Genomic DNA, 18325 nt, shown 5'->3' with positions numbered 1-18325 from the left:
TTGATCCTGATACAGGGCCTCTGAAACAGGAACCTCGGCACTGTTTTTACCAAGGGTAGGAAAAAAAAGCTCAGAAATGAGCCTCAGGACAGCAGGTAAACATGTCTACTAGAGAAGGTGGAGTGGTTCTCACACCACTATGCCAAGGCTTTCTGAAGAAAAGAAAAGACAAAATGGTAAGCGGTTCCTTTTCAGCTAGTGAGGCCTGTCTGTACCGGTTACACACTGCGTTATACAGTGTGTTTAATAAATCATACATTAAGTTATGATAAGAAGTGTACAAGTTTATTTGGGCTATGTGAGGAATTATGTTTTTGAGGTGATGCTTGTCTATTCCCAGACTTTATTGTATGACTATATGAATTTATTGTCTTATAACATCCAAGATAGGATTCTTAGATATTCCCCAAGCTTTTATACTGATCAAACTATCAAATTGACTATCAATGGCTCTGTTCTTTCACTGATCTCGTCAGAGGCTGAGGTGGGTGACCTATTGGTTCAAACTTCACAATACAACCCTGTTCTTCTACACTAAGAAAAATGGATCCACTGTAAGTATTAACTTACACATGTACTTGTAATGTTGGTTGCTCAGGGATTAGTGCACTGGGCTATTGCTCACAGGGTGGTGGGTTTCATATCCTGGTTGGCTACACTGCAACAGTTCCCTCGAGCAAGGCCCTTAGCCCTTTGTTGTACGGTACGGGTAATATGAAATATTTAATATTGCTTAATCAGATTCCCTTTAGTTTGTTTTGATTGGTGTATATGGTCACCTGGTCACTTTGTATGACTAATACCTGGATTATATCCTGATTAGATATTAATCATATGCATTTAATGTATTTACATTTGGTAGTCAAATGTGTCTCTGATCAATCAGACTGAAATCTGATCATTGTGTGGGACAGAATATGCAAATTCACTCACTGTGTGGTAATTATTACTGGTGTTTTGGTCGTAGTAGGAAGGGTTTTGGTTGAATAATGCGTCTTTGAGAGACGGGTGTGTTTACACTGCTGTAACATGCGGGTCAAATGCGTCTCAGACCGTCTCCTGAAGTGGTTTAAGTGATTGGATTTGGATCTGGTTTAAATGCATTGTATGTGGCTCGGCCAAATCCGGATACAATCCTGATCTAATCCAGACACGTGAAGTGAGCAGGTGTAAACGGGGTCTAAATATAATTGATTCGCCCTGTTGTAAATCTGGACATATCACAGACTATATCACAGACTCCGTTTCCACCTGACCACTTCATGTGTCTTGAGCATCAGGATTATATCTGGATAAGGCCGAGCCGTGATGTTATAGTGTTGTAAACGCATCCGTCTTTTCAAGACATGTTGGACGACCAAAACCCCTCCCAGTACACCCAAAACACCAGTAAAAAAAATGCTTATCCTGTCCCATACAGCAGCTCGAGACTACCTTGAGATGCATTTTACTACCTAGTGTAAAAATGCCAATGGTTAAAATCTTCTGAGGATTCAGGAGGGAAATAAAGTGTCAGGAAATTATAGAATAAGGCTTAGACTTGACCTGGGCCTAGAAAACTAGCCCCCTTTCAGTTAAAGACTTCTGTATTTCTTGTTCTACTTGTCCAAAAGTCAATCCCAGACTTTCTGTTTTTAGGCACAATAAAGGTTAATGTGATGTTTTTGTTTAGAGCTCAGAGCTTCAGGGAAAATGAAAGATTCCCTCTTTGTATTAGAAATGTGAACCATGTTTCTTGTTCATTTTTCTGGCAGTCAGACCTTAAAGGGAAGTATTACCTGTTTGAGGTAAGTTGAACAGCATTTGACTAAAAAGGTGTCGTCTGGGGGATCTAATACTCCAGCATATTCACTTAGCTAGCTAGCTACTCGTCACACTGAGGTTTTTTGGGGCCTCCCATCCACATGCAAACGCCATGTTTAGTCACTGCGACTGAGACTGAGATTTATAAAACTCTGTTTGCAGGCCAGAGAAACAGGAGCTTAGTGCAGTCACAGTGCATATGTTTCTGGCTGAATCTCAAATACCTCCTTTCATTTTAATTTTCATTTTGGGGGCCCCCATATCAATATGCTGAAACACTCCGGTCTTTTTCCACCGTCCAAGCAGAACATCTGTATTTGCCCAACAGTGGCAGCAGCCAACAGCAAAAATTAATTAACCAAGCGTTGGTGTGCCAACTATAAAAATAAATTAATATAAAATTGCTTTTAGCTGTGTAATACCATTTCGTATTATTATTCAAAGTTTTTTTTATAATGAATATATATATTTTTATCATATCTTGGGGTCCCCTGGTGACGTTGGGGCCCTAAGCGGTCGCGTAATTCGAGTATGCCTAGGGCCGGCTCTGGCTCTTCTATTATAAAATTATAAAGCTCTATTTAGATTTAAAAGCCATACATCTGTGACTTGCAGAGTACACCAGCACTATATAGTGTTAAGCGTGTAATTTGGGCTTAATGCAGCGTTCACGTGGCTGTGTTGTCGGAGTGACATAAAAAATGGCGGTTAAAATAACATTAATGACGTAGCTGAGTGCTAGCAGAGTAGTCAGTTTCGCTAGGCGTAGAGCGATCTATCACGAGCTTTGTTCTATATCAAGTTAAATGCAGGTAGATTACAGATTAAACTGATGTTCACTAACAGCCATTAACTGATTCCAATACTGATTCTGTCTTCTCCACCATGTTAAAAGATTGAAGGTCACCTTATCAAAATAATTATCTCTGAATTTCCCACTAGAAATTGCGACTTGAGGGGGTATTAATGTGCCTTTTCCAAGTCGGGAACTTGTGTTTACCATAATTTCACACTTAAAAGCGGCATAAAGCTGTTTACATAAAAATGTTTCTTCTACTTTGTGGTGTTTTGATGTCTCTGTCTTTGGGAAATCTCATTCTTTAAAAATATCCATCTGTCTGTCTATCCATCTATCCGCCTGTCTGTCTGTGTCTATCTATCTATCTATCTATCTATCTATCTGTCTGTCTATGTGTCTATCTATGTCTGTCGGTCTGTCTGTCTATCTGTGTCTGTCTATCTGTGTCTGTCTATCTGTTTATCTATCTATATCTATATATCTATCTATCTATCTATCTATCTATCTATCTATCTATCTATCTGTCTATGTGTCTATCTATGTCTGTCGGCCTGTCTGTCTATCCATCTGTCTGTCTATCTATCTGTCTGTCTGTCTGTCTGTCTGTCTGTCTGTCTGTCTGTCTGTCTGTCTATGTCTGTCTGTCTGCATATCTATCTGTCTGCACATCTCTCTGCACATTTGTCTGTCTGCATACCTATCTACCTTCTACCCATATGTCTGTCTATCCATCTGTCCATCTATCCGTCCGTCTGTCCATCCGTCTGTCTATCTATCTATCTATCTATCTATCTATCTATCTGTCTTTATGTGTCTATCTATGTCTGTCGGTCTGTCTGTCTGTCTATCTGTGTCTGTCTATCCATCTGTCTGTCTGTTTATCTATCTATCTGTCTGTCTGTCTGTCTGTCTGTCTATGTGTCTATCTATGTCTGTCTGCATATCTATCTGTCTGCATACCTATCTACCTTCTACCTATATGTCTGTCTGTCTCTCTGTCTGTCTGCATGTCTGTCTATCTATCTATCTTAGTTGCATGTCCTCACTTTACACTACTATGCTATCTTGTGGCAAAGTTGATGAATTATGGCTTTGTAAACACAGACCTACATATAAGGCTTGTAGTCTGACATAATAGATTATTATTACCTTTTCCAACACATTTAAGGTTGTTTTGTGAAGTGTTCTTCTTGAGGGTAAAACATGTGTTTATGCTCTGTGGATGTCTATCAGGTTGAATCTGTGCATGACTTGATGCGGACTGAGAACAAGCGCTACCTTTTTGAGCTCACCATGAAAAATGGGAAGAGGAAAGTGCTGGTGAGTTCCTGCTCCACTCCACCCAGGACTGTGTGTTTACCAGGCCTGATTGAGGATGTGGCCATCCGTCATCCACCAACACAAATACCATCTAATTCTGCTCTAAGACCTCAGAGACAAGCACCTCCATTGACTATTGTCTCAAAAAAAGGAACGCTGTCACAAATTTTGGCTCATCACATCTTGGCCAACTGCATTGTGAATGTTCTCCATTGTAAAACTCTCTCATGCTGTGATTTTTAAAAGATTTAAAGCATGATTGGTGAACTGTGTGGGCCTAGTTTGGCCTTAAAGGATTAGATTGACATATGTCAATGTATAATGTCAATGTATAATGACATATGTACATGCATAATGTGTGCACAAGCAAATACCTGTGTCTGCAATTGCTGCACCATAAAGTGGTTAAATTCACTCATTAGAAGAACTGTCTGTTTACTTTTGGACATATGGTAAGGAGTATTTGTATATACGTACAGTTTGCCCATTTCTAAACTGACCCACAGGCTGCAGACACGGCAGATCTCAGACAACAGTGGATTTGCCAGCTTCTGAAAGCCATGAAACCTTCTGGCCTACACACCACTGAGCTGACCTCTGACAGGTACTGCCTGTTACACACCCTCACTTTATTATTGGCCATAGATGACAACTTCCACTAGTTATATTCATATTGTCATAGACAATATACATATACAATATACAAGTTTTTGCTGTCATGCCAAAACCTCCCTTTACAGGAGAAGAAAAACCTTCTTAACCTTCTTAATTTTTAATAAGAAATAAGAAGAGTTTATCATTTTGGAGCATTTCTACTGGTCCATTCATTATGAGATATATAAATTAGAATGAAAAGGCTCCTTATAGTCTGTGTGTATACTGTGTATCCTATTGTTCTCTGTATCTTGTGTATTGTCTGTAATTTATATGTAGAGTAGCTGTACTATATTGTTAACACTAGAGATACACCAACAGCCGGAGCACATTCCTGGTGGAGGTTCTCCATCACTGTTCATCATTAGAACATCTCCAAACTTCTCCTCATGGAGTCTAGTATTATTTAGAGTTCTCCTCAGATCAACACCTGGTTTGGTGGTAAATCAGGGCTTAATGATGGTAAATCAGGTGAGCTGCTGCTGCTGCTGCTGCTGCTGCTGATGGAGTTGAACACATCCTCCACGCTGTGCTGGCTGGACTGGGGAGCGTCCAGGAGAACCCTGGAGGAACCGAGCTCTGTTCTTCAGACTAGCTCACAGACAAGATCTCACTAATTTCTTTAGAATGAGAAGCTCTTGTTCATTTGAATGTTTTTATGTTTACCTGAATCTGTTCTGATGAGATCTGGAGTTTCTACAGTAAAGACTCTCTTACTGCTGACAGAAGCAATTCTTACAGTCATTTCAACTCATATTTCTGCATCAAACATGACAATGTTATACAGATTCCTTCATTATAGATCATCTGGTCACATCTAATTAATCATATTCTGTGCATGTGTGTGTGTGTGTGTGTGTGTGTTTGTTTGTTTGCAGGGTTCGTGAGAGTTTTTCAGATCGTAAGCTGAGAGCTGATTCCAGCCCTTGCAGCAGCAGAAGCAGCACCAGCATAAACTCAGAGTTCAGTTTCAGAAGGCCTTACTCCACCATGGCTGAGTATCGCTGGAGCAGCATCACCATCTCTCAGCCTGTATCACAGCACACAATCCCGCACATGTCCACTTCTCATGGTACAGCTCTCTCATAGTTTCTTGGTCATCTGCTTGGTCATCGTGTTGCAGCTCAGTGTTTGGAGGAATCTGTTAAAACCGTGTTTTTGTGAACAAATTTCTTTGCCGCAGATGCGGCCAGCTTCAAGCGCAGTCAGCATCCAGAGGATGAAGTCGAGCAGAAGCCTGAGAAGGTTAAACTGGAGAGTGATTATGACGTCCTACCAGCTCACAAACGTTAGTTAGTGTCTATCTGTATTCTGTATGGGAAGTTGACGTTATACGCTAGTTCCTGTTAGTAATATAAGTTATGTCATTGGTCCTAGCAAGAACATTACATGTCTAAATAAAAAGACAAGCATTTTTCTTTAATTTATTAATTATAGTAATTTATTTTTAATTATTATTTTTTTATATTTATATATTATCTTGATTGATCCCTTTAACCAATGTTTTCTCAAGAAACCAACTTATCTTTGGAATGTAATGGAAAGGAAAGCACACTAACACCATTGCACAACAGTACAGCAGAACACAATTAGGGCAGTGGGAACACCCACCCAGAGTGGTGGGAAACCACCTCAGCACCTAGGGAGCAGTTGGGGCTTAGATGCCTAGCTCAAGGGCACCTCGGCTGTAAATACTGAAGGATGAAAAAGCACTGTTTCTTTAAACCCCCGCTGGTCCCGGGGATTAAAACCAATGACCGGCCGGGCCCAAGCCTACGTCACTAACCTCTTTAACCTCTAGGCTACGGCTGCCCTTATTTCTTTTTTTCACATCAAAAGTACATGATCTCTCATGAGTGGCTCAGCAGACTAAGACACTGACACTAAGGTCAGAGGATTGTAAGTTCCGAATCCCAGGGTCATGCTGCATCACCATCAGCAACTCTGAGAAAGCCTAGAAATTGGCCATGCTCTCTCCGGGTGGGTAGATGGAGCTCTCTCCACTCCCATTGTGATGCTGCCCAGCACAGGCATCTGTTAGCTAATGTAATCAGAGCCAGGGGTAAATTGGCTCAGCTAAATAAGAGAGAAGAACGGGTGATCGGGAGATAACGGTACAGAAAAATGTAATGAACTCATGACCTTATTGGCCGTACCAAACTGATCAGTCACTCACATTGTGTGCCAGCAAGTGTTTAGTTCTGAACCACACAACTAAACTGTGGGGTCTATGTATGTGTTTGCAGCCTTGCATTATGAGGAGGCCATTTATGACACACCTCCATCCAACCGGCGAGCCAGCAGCAGAAATCATGGTGGGTGTTCAGGCTTTTTTTCTGCTCTCCTTGTCTGTCTGCTGCATCAGCAGGATTCATCCTTCAGACCTGTATTTTGCACTTTTGTTGAACTGCAAATAGGTATTTGTCTATTTTGCACATCTCCTATGGGACAGGTGACATGTGCAAAGTAAGAAACTGCAGTTTTGCTCCTGTCACAGACATTTACTTTACATTCAGTATGATACCAGGTCTACTGTACTGTATTTGAAATGTCAGACTAGGCATCATGACATGCATTTATTTTACATTACTCAGTACTTCATCTGCATACCAGCAAATGTGCTGACCCAAACACTGACCCTCTGCACCACTTTATATTTCAGAAATGACTGACAGCATCTATGATGTCCCAAAGTCCATATTTATGAGAAGTGGTAAGTGAAAGTGTAAGCGTGTGAGTAATTGACAGTTTATGACTCGTGTCACTTATGGTGGTAAACGTGGAATGCTTTGTTTGGCACTACAGATGGTGAGGAGAGGCCTGCCAGCGGAGCGCTGCTCATCGACATGATGGCTTGTCTGGGGGAAAGACTCAGTGAACTGGGTCAGAGCAGCTGCCCCAAGAGCCAACTGTAACCCCTACCAATGGCAATCACACCAAAACATGTACATCCTGATTCTGGGGGACAAAACTGCGTGATTCCATCTCTTCATATTCTTTTACTTACAGTATTATTGTTTTTCCTACAGCACAATGTAAATGCATTAGGGGCTGTATTTGCTAAGCTGAACTAGAAAAATGTGCAGTTTGCCATTTTAACTGAGCATTGTGTGACTAACTTATTAGTCCATGCATCTGTAACATCGCTGCCCTCTAGTGAACTAATTGAACCAGTGGACAAAAAGCATAGCTGTGCAAATCTATTAAAAAGTGCAAATTACACAACCTGAAATGTTGCTGCAGATGATTTAGTCTGATACTTTTCTATTTGCTCTAAATGTTGAATGAAGTTGAGGACGGATCCAGTATTTAAGATTAACAGTATAAAAAAAATCTGAAACAGCTGCTGCATTTGGATTATATTTACAGACATATTACAAAACATCACAAGTGAAAACTACACTCCAAATGAAAGTATGTACAGATGTAAAATGCCCATGAACATTCCTGACAGGAAGAGTAGACAGAACTTAAAAGAAATGCACAAGAATAAAACTACTATATAAACGGAACTAAAAGTGTGAAAATTCAGGGCAATCTCTGATTTAAAAAGCGAAGCAAATGTGATCAGATGCAGTCCGGTCACTTTGACCCTCCACAGAGGCTTGTGAGTCGGGTCTGTGCAAAAAAAAAAAAAGAAAAAAGAGGGACAACAGTAAGTCATGAATCATAGTATTTAGGGGGAAAAGATGCAACTTCACAACAAGAGCAATACCTGTAGCTGCCTGATACTGCGCACCGCCTTATCATCCAACTGGCTCAGATCAATAGAGTCCATCTCACTGGCCAGCAGCTGAATACACTGAAAACAGAAAAGCAGCTGCTATTTCTGAACTGAGGAGAGACACAGCTGTATTTTAGGCATCAAGGCTGATAAAGCAACTAACCTCTCCACTGCCAAGAGGGACATTGATGACAATGTCCTCACTGCATCCAGCGATGGGAGAGCCGTTAACAGAGATGCTGTACACCTTCTCTCTGTGACGAGGAACTCGCACAGCAGGAGTCTTAGGCAACCTTAGAGAAGACAATACATCTCATTCAATGTTCACATCCTGCTCTGGCGCCCATCCCTACTAGTCATTTCTCGTTCTTTTATTAACACAATGTTACTGTTCACATTGCTTTGTGTTGTAGCACAGATTTGAGACTAGATTTAGTTAGAATCAAAGCCCATTCATTCCCCTTTCCCTCTCCTCTGCTTTACATCTGTGCCATGAAATGATCTTACATTGTCTAAATATGTAATAAATAAAATGTCACTGTAGTGGACACTTTGGATCATAGACCATGTCTAACAGTAGCTCATACACATACATGATTACCTCACTGTACTAAAATACCAAGAAATACTAAAGGCAGAAGACTAATCACCTGGAATCAAAACGAGGTGTAATGAGTGGAGTTGGACCGATGATGGAGGAATCCAGGAAACTTCTTGCTGGTGTGACCAAGGGCTTTCTGGTAGATCTTATAAAATATTTTAATGATCATAAAAATCACATACAATAGGTAATGGTCACTTAAAAGCAGCAAAATACAAAAAATAAAAATAACTCACTTTCTAATAGTGCCGTTCTGTTTGCTGACAGAAAGAGCTTTGGCCTTCTTGGAGGTTGATGGTGCCTTCTTTGGCCTTCCCTGTTGCAAACAGAAATAATTTGGTTGCATCCACAAATTCCTTAACCTAAAAATGAAGTCTCAAACTACACTATTTGTCCAAATGTTTGCGGACACCCCTTTTATTAAATGAACATGAATCTACTTGCACCCTTATTTAGGATCAGAAAGAATCCACATAAACTCTATAAAAGTTTGAACTGACCCTTTTTGTTGTAGACTTGGGCACCAAGTTCTCTTCATTTTCTGAGCTTGTACTGGTCTTCGCAGCTGTCAATTTACACAGCCAGTCAAACATGATTAACACCATCACCAACAAGAACAATAAACATCAGGTGAAGGAGACGTGGGTACCTTTTTTGGCCGACTTGGGAGGAACTGCATGGTCATGAGCTATGGTCATCTCCACTTGTGCAGCCACTTCCTTTTGCTGCAAGCAGAGACAAGAGGGAAACAGTAAATATGCATCTTACACATACACATAAAAACAAAAAAATAAAACCATCATTCACAGGAGAAAGAGGATTTGCCTTGGATTCATCCACGGGGTCTTTCTTGGCTTCTGGCTTTTCAGAATCTAATAAAGAGATCAATTAAAGCAATTAAATGCCTTACAATAGTATCCTATGTCAGAAACACACACACACTAACCAATAAATACCCAAATATGGTGTTAACATAAAAACAAAAACAACAAAACAATAAATAAATTGTACATACCACAATACTGAATCCAGTTCATCCGTCGCACCGTCATAGGAAGCTTGATCAGAGCCATGTTGTACAGATTGTCCGCATCCTTTAACAGGTTGTTGGTCTTGTCCCTCATCCTCTCCACTATGGTGCGAACTGTGGTGTGCAAAATCAGGAATATTTGATGCTGAAATGTTATCAAAGCTGGGTAGACGCCTACAAGTACCTGGGTGTGTGTATCTGTCAGACAATGTGGTTATGGGAGGTAAACGTGAACAGAAGGTACAAGAAGAGCCAAATCAAGCGGTCAGCTTCTCTGTGTGTTTGTGGTGCCAAGTGGAATTTGTATGCTGTTGTGTGCATGGGCATCAGTGTTACAGTGAGGGACACGAAGAGACTAAACAGAAAGGCTGGCTCAGGTCTTAGGGATAATTTGGACACTGTAAGGAACTTGATTGAGCGGAGGACACTGGTAAATATGCCAGTAATCATCCAGTTTCTAAAACATTTCAGAGAAAGAAGAGTACTCTAGACAGCCAATCGCTGCTGTGCCCCTGCAGTATGGAATCCCTCACCAGGTCAGCCATCCCTCCACTTTTTGGAGTATTACTATTGGTGCAGGGGCAGTGCGGACTCCGTGGTTAGAAATTTGACACCTGGGTTTGCTAGACTCTCACTGTTGGGCCCCTAAGCAAGACTCTTAACCTCCTCTGCTTTGTAGCTAGTTATACTTAAGATGCCTGGGTGTCTTCGGTTTACACAAATACACACCAGAGCTGCATGGTACTGCACATTTGCCCTTGCAATACAGCTATAGTGATAAATAATATAGTGATCTAGCTGGTGAAAATAAAAACATACAGGGAGTGTCCCCAGAAGACATGATCCAACATGTCACGATATCAAGAATACACGGTGTGAATCCAAAACTGGAGCAAAATGAATATATATATATTTTTTATAATAATTTGTTTTAATTACATTAGACATCCTGTGATTACAGACTCTGCTATAACTATGCACTACACACCACCTTTTTATATCATATAGGACTTTATATGTTACTGATAAGGTACACACAGTCCATGCAACCTAAATACTAGAGTTTACATTATTATACAAATGATAAAAGCTCACATTTGAGACATTTGGTTTGACTGATTTCTCAGTTCTTTGCTCAAATCAGTGGGTTCACAGCAGTCATCCTAGTGGACAATTTAGCTATAGCTAGCTAGCTAGCTAACTTCACCTAGCCTTTTAATGCTAGCTACCGTTAGCCGCCTTAAAGCTAATAGCTAACAAACCCTCAGTGCAGTTTTAGTGGTAATAACCTTACCTTCATCGTCGAAATCAAGAAGAAAGGCCTCCAACTTCGGCATCTTGACGTTCTTCTTGGGTTTAGCATTAGTGGTTCGTTTTCGCGGAGCCATTGCGCTTCTGCAGGAGAGGGCTAGCGCTAGCTATCTGGAGTAAATAGCTACACAAGTGGGTAAATCTGCCGTCTCACGTACATTTAACCACACAGAAATTATGTTAAAGGGTTAACCACACTTATAACACAATAGTCTTCCCCTACCTGTTCTGATTTCTCTGTCTTTTGCGAGGTTTTCTTCTCCTCTCGTCGCCTTTCGACGCCCTGTGAACCGACTGGCAGCGGCAGCAGTTGGAAACGACGCTTTTCAAATTCGGCCGCGGAACAGCAGCTCAGCCAATGAGCGAACAGCTCTCTGTGCGCGTCACGCCCCCTGGCGCTGCGGACCAATCGGTGGCTGCTTTTTGATCAACAAAGAAAAGGACCAATCGCTGCAGAGCTTATTGGAGGATCTGCGTGGTGTAGCACATGGCTGCTCGGTTAGCATGTGTATTAGTTGTCGTAGCGTCTTAATCAGACTAAATAAATCATATAGTGGAGTATATTTGAGTTGGTCAAATATCTGGGCGGTGATATCGCGCTTATACATCATATTTGCGCTTTGATGTTTCAGACTTAAGGCTGACATGCCGATCAGACTGGCAGCTTTTGAGCTAGACAGGCAGTGTTGTCGTGTGTTGTTCTACCCAGCTAAGCTATTATGTCTCATCCAGCGCTGCTGATGTTGCATCAAGAGCTGAGGAAATGCTTCCAGAGTTTAAAGACCAACCGGGACGTCTGGAGATCTGCTCTGGAGGAGTGTTCACCTCTGATGAGCTCGCTGGGGAACCTGGCCGAGCAGCTGAGGGCGCTGAAGAGTGTAGAGCTGGTCAACACTCCCCTCTCTCAGTTTCCAGATCTACAACAACGTCTTCAACACAAGCTCGCACAGGCAGTAGACACTGTCTTGAGCAAATTAAGTGAAAAAATGTAAGTTTATGTCTCGTGTAATTAAGATATTTATCTTATGTTTACATTTATATATATATACTGCTCAATGATCTCAAATTCCCTTATCTGTACATACTGTACATACTCTATCTTCAAATCAAATCAAATCAAATTTTTTGTCACATACATAGTCATACACAGTATAACTTGCAGTGAAATGCTTTTATGACAGTCTGCCCACATCAAGCTATACAATAAAAATCTACATTTAAACTTAACTAAACCTTAACTTAATGAAGTAAAGTGCAAAAGTGCAAAAGAAAAATAAAATAAAAATGAAGAAAATAAAAATAGAATAAGTTACATTTAAGTTAAAGAATAAAATATAAAAATATAGAAATATAAGCAAAAAAAAATACAGAATACAAATATACAAATATATATACAGAGATGAAATAGTGAAAATAGTATCTTCTATATAGTATCTGTATTATCCCTTGTATTATTATTGTATATCCCTTTACTTGTTTGTTTGTGCATGTGTCTCTCATGTTTATATGTACAAGATATTTTTCATATATATTTGAGTAATTCCCTGCACATCTGGTGCTTGGCTAATATCTGTAATAAATCTGATGCATGCTGTAATTACTGGGCCCACATCTGTAATGTATTATTTTGTGCTTTTCAGTCATAATTCATGCTGTGACCGTTTTCTGACCTCTCCCTCTTTTTTAATTAAACAGGCTGTTTTGATGATTGTGCCTTTAAGAGTTATAACAGTATAAAACTGCTGTAAAATGAAAAACTATGTCTCTCCATTTTTCTCCATGGTTTGAACCCTGTAGCTGCTTCTGTACACTGTGTAAATAATTCTGGATGAATGGGCCAATAGAAATGCTCCAAGTTATTCTGAATTAACCTTTATTTTACGTTGACTTCCATTCAAACTTAAGAATATCTTTGCCTTCTCCTTTAAAGTCACCATTCTGGAGATACATGTTTTTCATTGGACAGCAACAAAATGTAAATGATCTCTGTTCTAATTGTCCGACCCTCGTTCAAAAAGCAGCCCAGCTGAAGCGCTCCCTATAACTTCCGTGTGAGTACAGGCCAGACTGCAGTTTATAGACTGGATATTTGGGCACCTGATTTTGTTTGAATGTATGGGGGCAAATCTGTGACGTAAGGGGGTAACCGACTGAGACCCACAGGGTCACTAAACGCCTGCAAAATCCCATTAATGCAAGCTAGCCAACCAGTAACTACACTGAGTTAACTGGCTTCCTGTCTATTGGCTCCTGGCTATTTCCCAACTCACTACTATAAGTGTTCACAGTTTGGTGCAGACTGCAAAGTACTGAGATTTGTGCAGACAATACTGTTGTAAATTCGACCACCTTCATGCTGTTGCCTGTATTCCAATCCCACCCGCCTTTAAGAATCTGCTCTTCTTGTTGTGTCCTTATGTACAGCTTCTTGCTCTTATGACATTTTGCATGTGTAATATTTTGTTAAGCTTGTGGCAACGCAGCTATTTATGCTAAAAGCTGAAGCACATGGTCACTCCTTCACTGCTCAGGCACCGAGGGATGTACACGATATGGACAAAAGTATTGGGACACTTGTACTTTCAGGGGTATATAAAAGAGTTTATCCTTCTTTTGTTGGAGTATCTGTCTCTACTATCCATGGAAGGCTTTCCTTTTTTTTACTAGATTTTGGAGCTGTGGAAATTGGATTGCATTCAGCAATAAGCACATTAGTGAGGTTAGGATGTTGTATCTTTACCATCCTACCATCCAGCTCCGCAACTCATCCTTAAAGAATTGGATGGAGCACCATCCGTCATTCCAGAAAACACAGTTCCACTGCTCAACACCTCAGTCTCTGTGCATTTGCACATCTGTGTCGACAATGGGAGCAGGTTAAAGTAGCTGAATGCATTGAAAAGAAGGGGATGTGTGGACTTCTGAAATATCACAGTCACAAACCAGTAAACTCAAAACAGGACTTTTCCCATCTTATTTTACATATATGGATATATGTGGATTGAACTGTACCTTTTGTAACTTTAGCCATGTTTACAGACAAGATAAGGACTCTTGTTGCAAAGAAGTGAGGAAGTTTCCCTGATATGGAATCTAGAATCTGAACTTATGCTCTGAATTCTTTTTTGTTTCATTGCTTTTGCAGGGATTCACTTCAAGGAGTGAGGGATTCCATTAGCAAGCAGGTGTTTGCTGTTTTCCAGCTGTACGACCAGAACACAGCCGCCCTGGATCTGCGCTCCTGTGTTTCCAGATCTGCCACCTCTCCATCCATTGCTGATATGTTGGAATGGCTCCAGGATGCAGAATGCTACTACCGTGTCCAGTATCCTAGATGCGCTACATGGGGTGTAGCAGTTCCTGCCCAGGGGTGGGCAATTCCAGTCCTGGAGGGCCAGATTCCTGCACAGTGTTGTGCTTTCCCCACTCAAACACACCTGATTCACCTCACCTGTTCATTGTGAGGTTTAGTAGGTCTGTTGGAGTGGAGACAATCAGCAAACTGTGCTGGACTCCAGCCCCCGTTGCCCACCCCTGCTTTAGCCTATTCTTTTCAAGGCTCTTTTGTATACAGTCTTCCTCAAGGGTGCTTTGCAAAGCTGCTGGTCTTTGCATTTTCTCAGGTCGATGCACAAGAGTATTTAACTGCTTTTGGTTGTAGCTTTGTGACCAAGGAAAGATCTGCAAGGGTTGAATTTACTTGTGGCCAACAATCTGAGAAGCCTGACCAATTCCCTACCATAGGCAGATCATCTTGGCTCTGTAAGAGCTATGGCACCGATCAGCCATTACTTTAAAACCACCACCTAATATTGCCTAGGTTCCCTTTCGAGCTGCCAAAACAGCTCTGACATGATGAGACATGGTGGAGTTCACAAGATTTAGCCAGCATTAACCTTCTTAGCAGTTTGTGCTACAGTAGCTTTTCTGTGGGATCAGACCAGATGAGCCAGCCTTCATTCCACATGCACATCATTAAGCCTTAGGTGCCCATGATCCTGTCGCTGGTTCACCGGTTGACCTTTCTTGGAGCTCTTCTGGTTGGTACTAACCACCACATACTGGGAACACCCCAGACCTGTCTGATGTTTTGGAGATGTTCTGACCCAGTCATCTACCAATCACACTTGGGCTCTTGTCAACGTGGCTCAGATTCTTATGCTTGCCCATTTGTCCCATTGTTTCCAGCACATCACCTTCAAGAACTGACTGTTGACTGGCTGCCTTATTTAGCAGATGCCACTATAACCAGATTAGCACTGTTATTCACTGTTGTGGCTGATTGGTGTATCTCCCTGAGTGCAGTAGTATCTTGTGTGATTGTCCTCAGCTACGTCCTCAGATACATCCAAAGGAAGAACCTGTTGTGGATGCTAAAGCCTGATGACCTCACACTTCTGGAGGCCGCGCCAAAGAGATGGGCATCTTTAGACTCTCCTAGTAGAGAAGAAAGGATATCAGGTAATCGTTCTGTCACAAATGGACACTGAATCACCGTGTTGCTTTCCCACTCTGCTCTCATTATATGAATGGAGTCATTGGTTGGTACTGTAATGCAGGTGTTCTGTGTTCTTGTTTCAGATGCACTCTTTCACGTGTCCTTCTTCATGGAGTTGGAGTAAACAGTGTTATTGAGCCGGCTGCTGGTTAACAAGCTTCTGTCAGGCTTACGTCACGCATGTACGAGCGTCTGGCTGGAAAAACAGTGTCACTCTGAGCTGTAATTACCAGGCAGAGCCTCAAGGACCTGAGTTTCAGGGTAGTGTCCGGTGATGTTTGGCTCCCATCTTCTTCTACTACAAGTGTCTTAAAGGTGCTTTGTGAGTTTTGGGAAACTTGAATGCTAGATGCAATGACTCTGCTTGTTCCCTCCCCTCTCTACAACACCTCAGTCGTTTATGAGGTTTTGCTATTGGGAACCTCCCGGGCCATAAATAACTGGACTGCAGCATTATGATCAGGATGTACACCGGGCTACGTACAATATTAGGTAACATGAGCATATGCTATGCTGTATAGCAGATTGAACACATTGGAGGAATTCTGATCCCAATAGGAGCTTCATAGACCCTTATTAAGAATGCCAAAGAAGCCTGTGTGTGTGTGAGTGTGTTTGGGGATGTAGGACTTGATGATGTTCATGGACTTGCAGACCTCGAATGATTTTAAGAAACAGACGTGGCTTCATATCTGTTGGAGTGGGCATCAGCAACATACAAATGATTTCCCGATTTTTCAGTCACATCATGTCTGTTTATTATCACGCTTCCCAAAGCTTATCATATTTTTAATAAAATAAATATAAAACCACATCACTCACAGCAAACAAGATCACACAGTTACAAATCAGGAACCATGATAGAACTGATAGAGTATATATATCATAGTGTTCACTGATCAGCCATAACAATAAAACCACCTCTTTAATATTGCATAACCCTTTCATGGCACCCAAGCAGCTCTGACCTGTTGAGGAATTCACAAGACTTCACAAGACCTCCTGTACGTTGTGAGATGGGGCCTCCAGGGATTGCATCAGTGAGCATTGGATGTCCATGACTGTCACTGGTTGTGCTTTCTTGTACCACATTTGGAAGGCACTGACCACTGCGTACCGAGAACACCCCACAAGTCCTGCCTGATGTTCTGGAGATGTTCTGACCCAGTCATCTAGCCGTCACCAATCTTGTGGAAGTGGCTCAGATCCTTACTCTTTTTCTTGCTTCCCACACATGAACTTCAAGACCTGATTGTTCAGGTGGTGCCTGAGATGTAGATCAAGTCAGTGGTTTTAGAGTAATGGCTGATCAGTGTATGTCATAGTGTACATAATGTTGGACATGAAACTACAGATAACTGCTGGAAGGAATGTATAAATGATATAGTGCAGGTTTCAGTAGTGCCCTAATGAGGACTTTGAGAAATTACAAATGAAAAAAACCTAAAGATAAAATAACTCAATGCATTTCTGTTACACAGCTCACTGTCATTGTCCTCCTTACAGAACCCAAATTATTCATATTTTACATTCTCTACTGTTCAAAAGTTTGAAAGTTTCAGAAACTGTCAAATTGATCTGTAGATGATTATAAAAGGACTAAGAAAGCTGTGTTACATCAAGAATAAATTATAAAACAATGATTGTTTAGAAGCCCTTGTATTTTAAAAGTGATGGTTAAAGCTCGAGGCACATATTGTGAAAATATATTATAAACAGATAAAGATATTTAAAGTATTACTAAGATACTTGTTTAATATTCAAAACTACCCTCCATAAGTTTGATACCATATATAAAATAACGAATATTTGTATAAGTGATTCCAAACTTACAGATGGTAGCATAGCATACGGTGCTGTATCGCTGCGTAGTACCTACACTACTCACATGTGGTACCTGGTAATGAGTACCTGCTAAAAAGTGATGTGTTACCCTTGCAAAGCGTTGACTTTCTGGAGAGAATCGCCCCTCAATGCGACACAGTGCAGCCATCCAGCACAAACTAGCCATTTGTAAAATACAAGTCATTTATATAAGCAAGTAGAGTCGAGTAGTGAAGGTACCATGCAGCTGAAAAAAAGCCCCATTATTGGTTCAAAGTCCTGGATCTGGAGAATTCCTGCACTGCATATTGTGGCATTTTCCCTACTCTAACACAGCTGATGCAACTAATCTACTCTGTAACGAACCCTTCCTGAGTTGAAGAGGGTGTGTTAGAGCAGGGATAACACTAAAATGTGCAGGTCCAAGGATAGGAACTACGGGTACAACCAACTCAGCCTTTGTCTATGTTCTTCCCCACTTGTACTAGATGTCTTAGTTTCTTCAACTCCTGCTTTTCCGCCTTAGACATATTCCTTTAGAGGGAGGCTGTTGGTAGTGATGGGTTTGGGAATGTCCACGGCAGTAGGCCTGGTGTTAGCGAAGCTTCGGCCTATGTATCCCCGCCTGTAGGCCGCTTTCTCCATGTGCGGGCAGGTGCTGCTGAGCACCACCCCGCTGATCATGAGGATGACCGCGGCCGCCCAGCCCAAGTAGATGGCCTGGCCCAACTCGCGTTTGTTCTGGATGGGGACATTGGGGT

General features: G+C 41.3%; 3 protein-coding genes across 4 annotated transcripts; 2 read left to right on the top strand and 1 right to left on the bottom strand.

The window, feature by feature from the left end:
- The first annotated feature begins 89 nt into the window (after positions 1 to 89).
- Positions 90 to 7801, top strand: LOC140552201 (uncharacterized). Its single transcript, XM_072676302.1, has 10 exons — positions 90 to 176; positions 477 to 554; positions 1755 to 1787; positions 3836 to 3922; positions 4429 to 4526; positions 5455 to 5648; positions 5760 to 5864; positions 6823 to 6891; positions 7239 to 7289; positions 7382 to 7801. The coding sequence occupies exons 1-10, from the start codon at positions 102 to 104 to the stop codon at positions 7489 to 7491; spliced, it is 900 nt and encodes a 299-aa protein (XP_072532403.1). The 5' UTR covers positions 90 to 101; the 3' UTR covers positions 7492 to 7801.
- A 183-nt stretch (positions 7802 to 7984) lies between these two features.
- cdca8 (cell division cycle associated 8) lies at positions 7985 to 11534 on the bottom strand. Of its 2 annotated transcripts, none has more exons than XM_072676303.1 (11): positions 11466 to 11534; positions 11226 to 11353; positions 9917 to 10045; positions 9727 to 9773; positions 9551 to 9626; positions 9402 to 9466; positions 9138 to 9217; positions 8951 to 9046; positions 8464 to 8593; positions 8292 to 8378; positions 7985 to 8194 (listed from the first exon to the last, which is right to left on the bottom strand). In XM_072676303.1, the coding sequence occupies exons 2-11, from the start codon at positions 11317 to 11319 to the stop codon at positions 8159 to 8161; spliced, it is 840 nt and encodes a 279-aa protein (XP_072532404.1). In that variant the 5' UTR covers positions 11320 to 11353; positions 11466 to 11534; the 3' UTR covers positions 7985 to 8158. The 2 variants fall into 2 exon arrangements, with proteins under 2 accessions (XP_072532404.1, XP_072532405.1); XM_072676304.1 differs by having other exon boundaries at positions 11226 to 11366; positions 11466 to 11515.
- Positions 11535 to 11729: 195 nt separating this feature from the next.
- Positions 11730 to 17373, top strand: airim (AFG2 interacting ribosome maturation factor). The gene is made up of 4 exons (XM_072676305.1): positions 11730 to 12230; positions 14388 to 14567; positions 15585 to 15703; positions 15824 to 17373. Exons 1-4 carry the CDS (start codon positions 11962 to 11964, stop codon positions 15862 to 15864), a joined length of 609 nt encoding a protein of 202 aa, XP_072532406.1. The 5' UTR covers positions 11730 to 11961; the 3' UTR covers positions 15865 to 17373.
- The last annotated feature ends 952 nt before the right edge of the window (positions 17374 to 18325 follow it).

Source organism: Salminus brasiliensis, chromosome 3, assembly GCF_030463535.1.
Source record: "Salminus brasiliensis chromosome 3, fSalBra1.hap2, whole genome shotgun sequence".
In the NCBI taxonomy this organism is placed as follows: Eukaryota; Metazoa; Chordata; class Actinopteri; order Characiformes; family Bryconidae; genus Salminus; species Salminus brasiliensis.
Note: the sequence above shows the minus strand (reverse complement) of the source record. Positions and strands in the feature narration are given on the sequence as shown.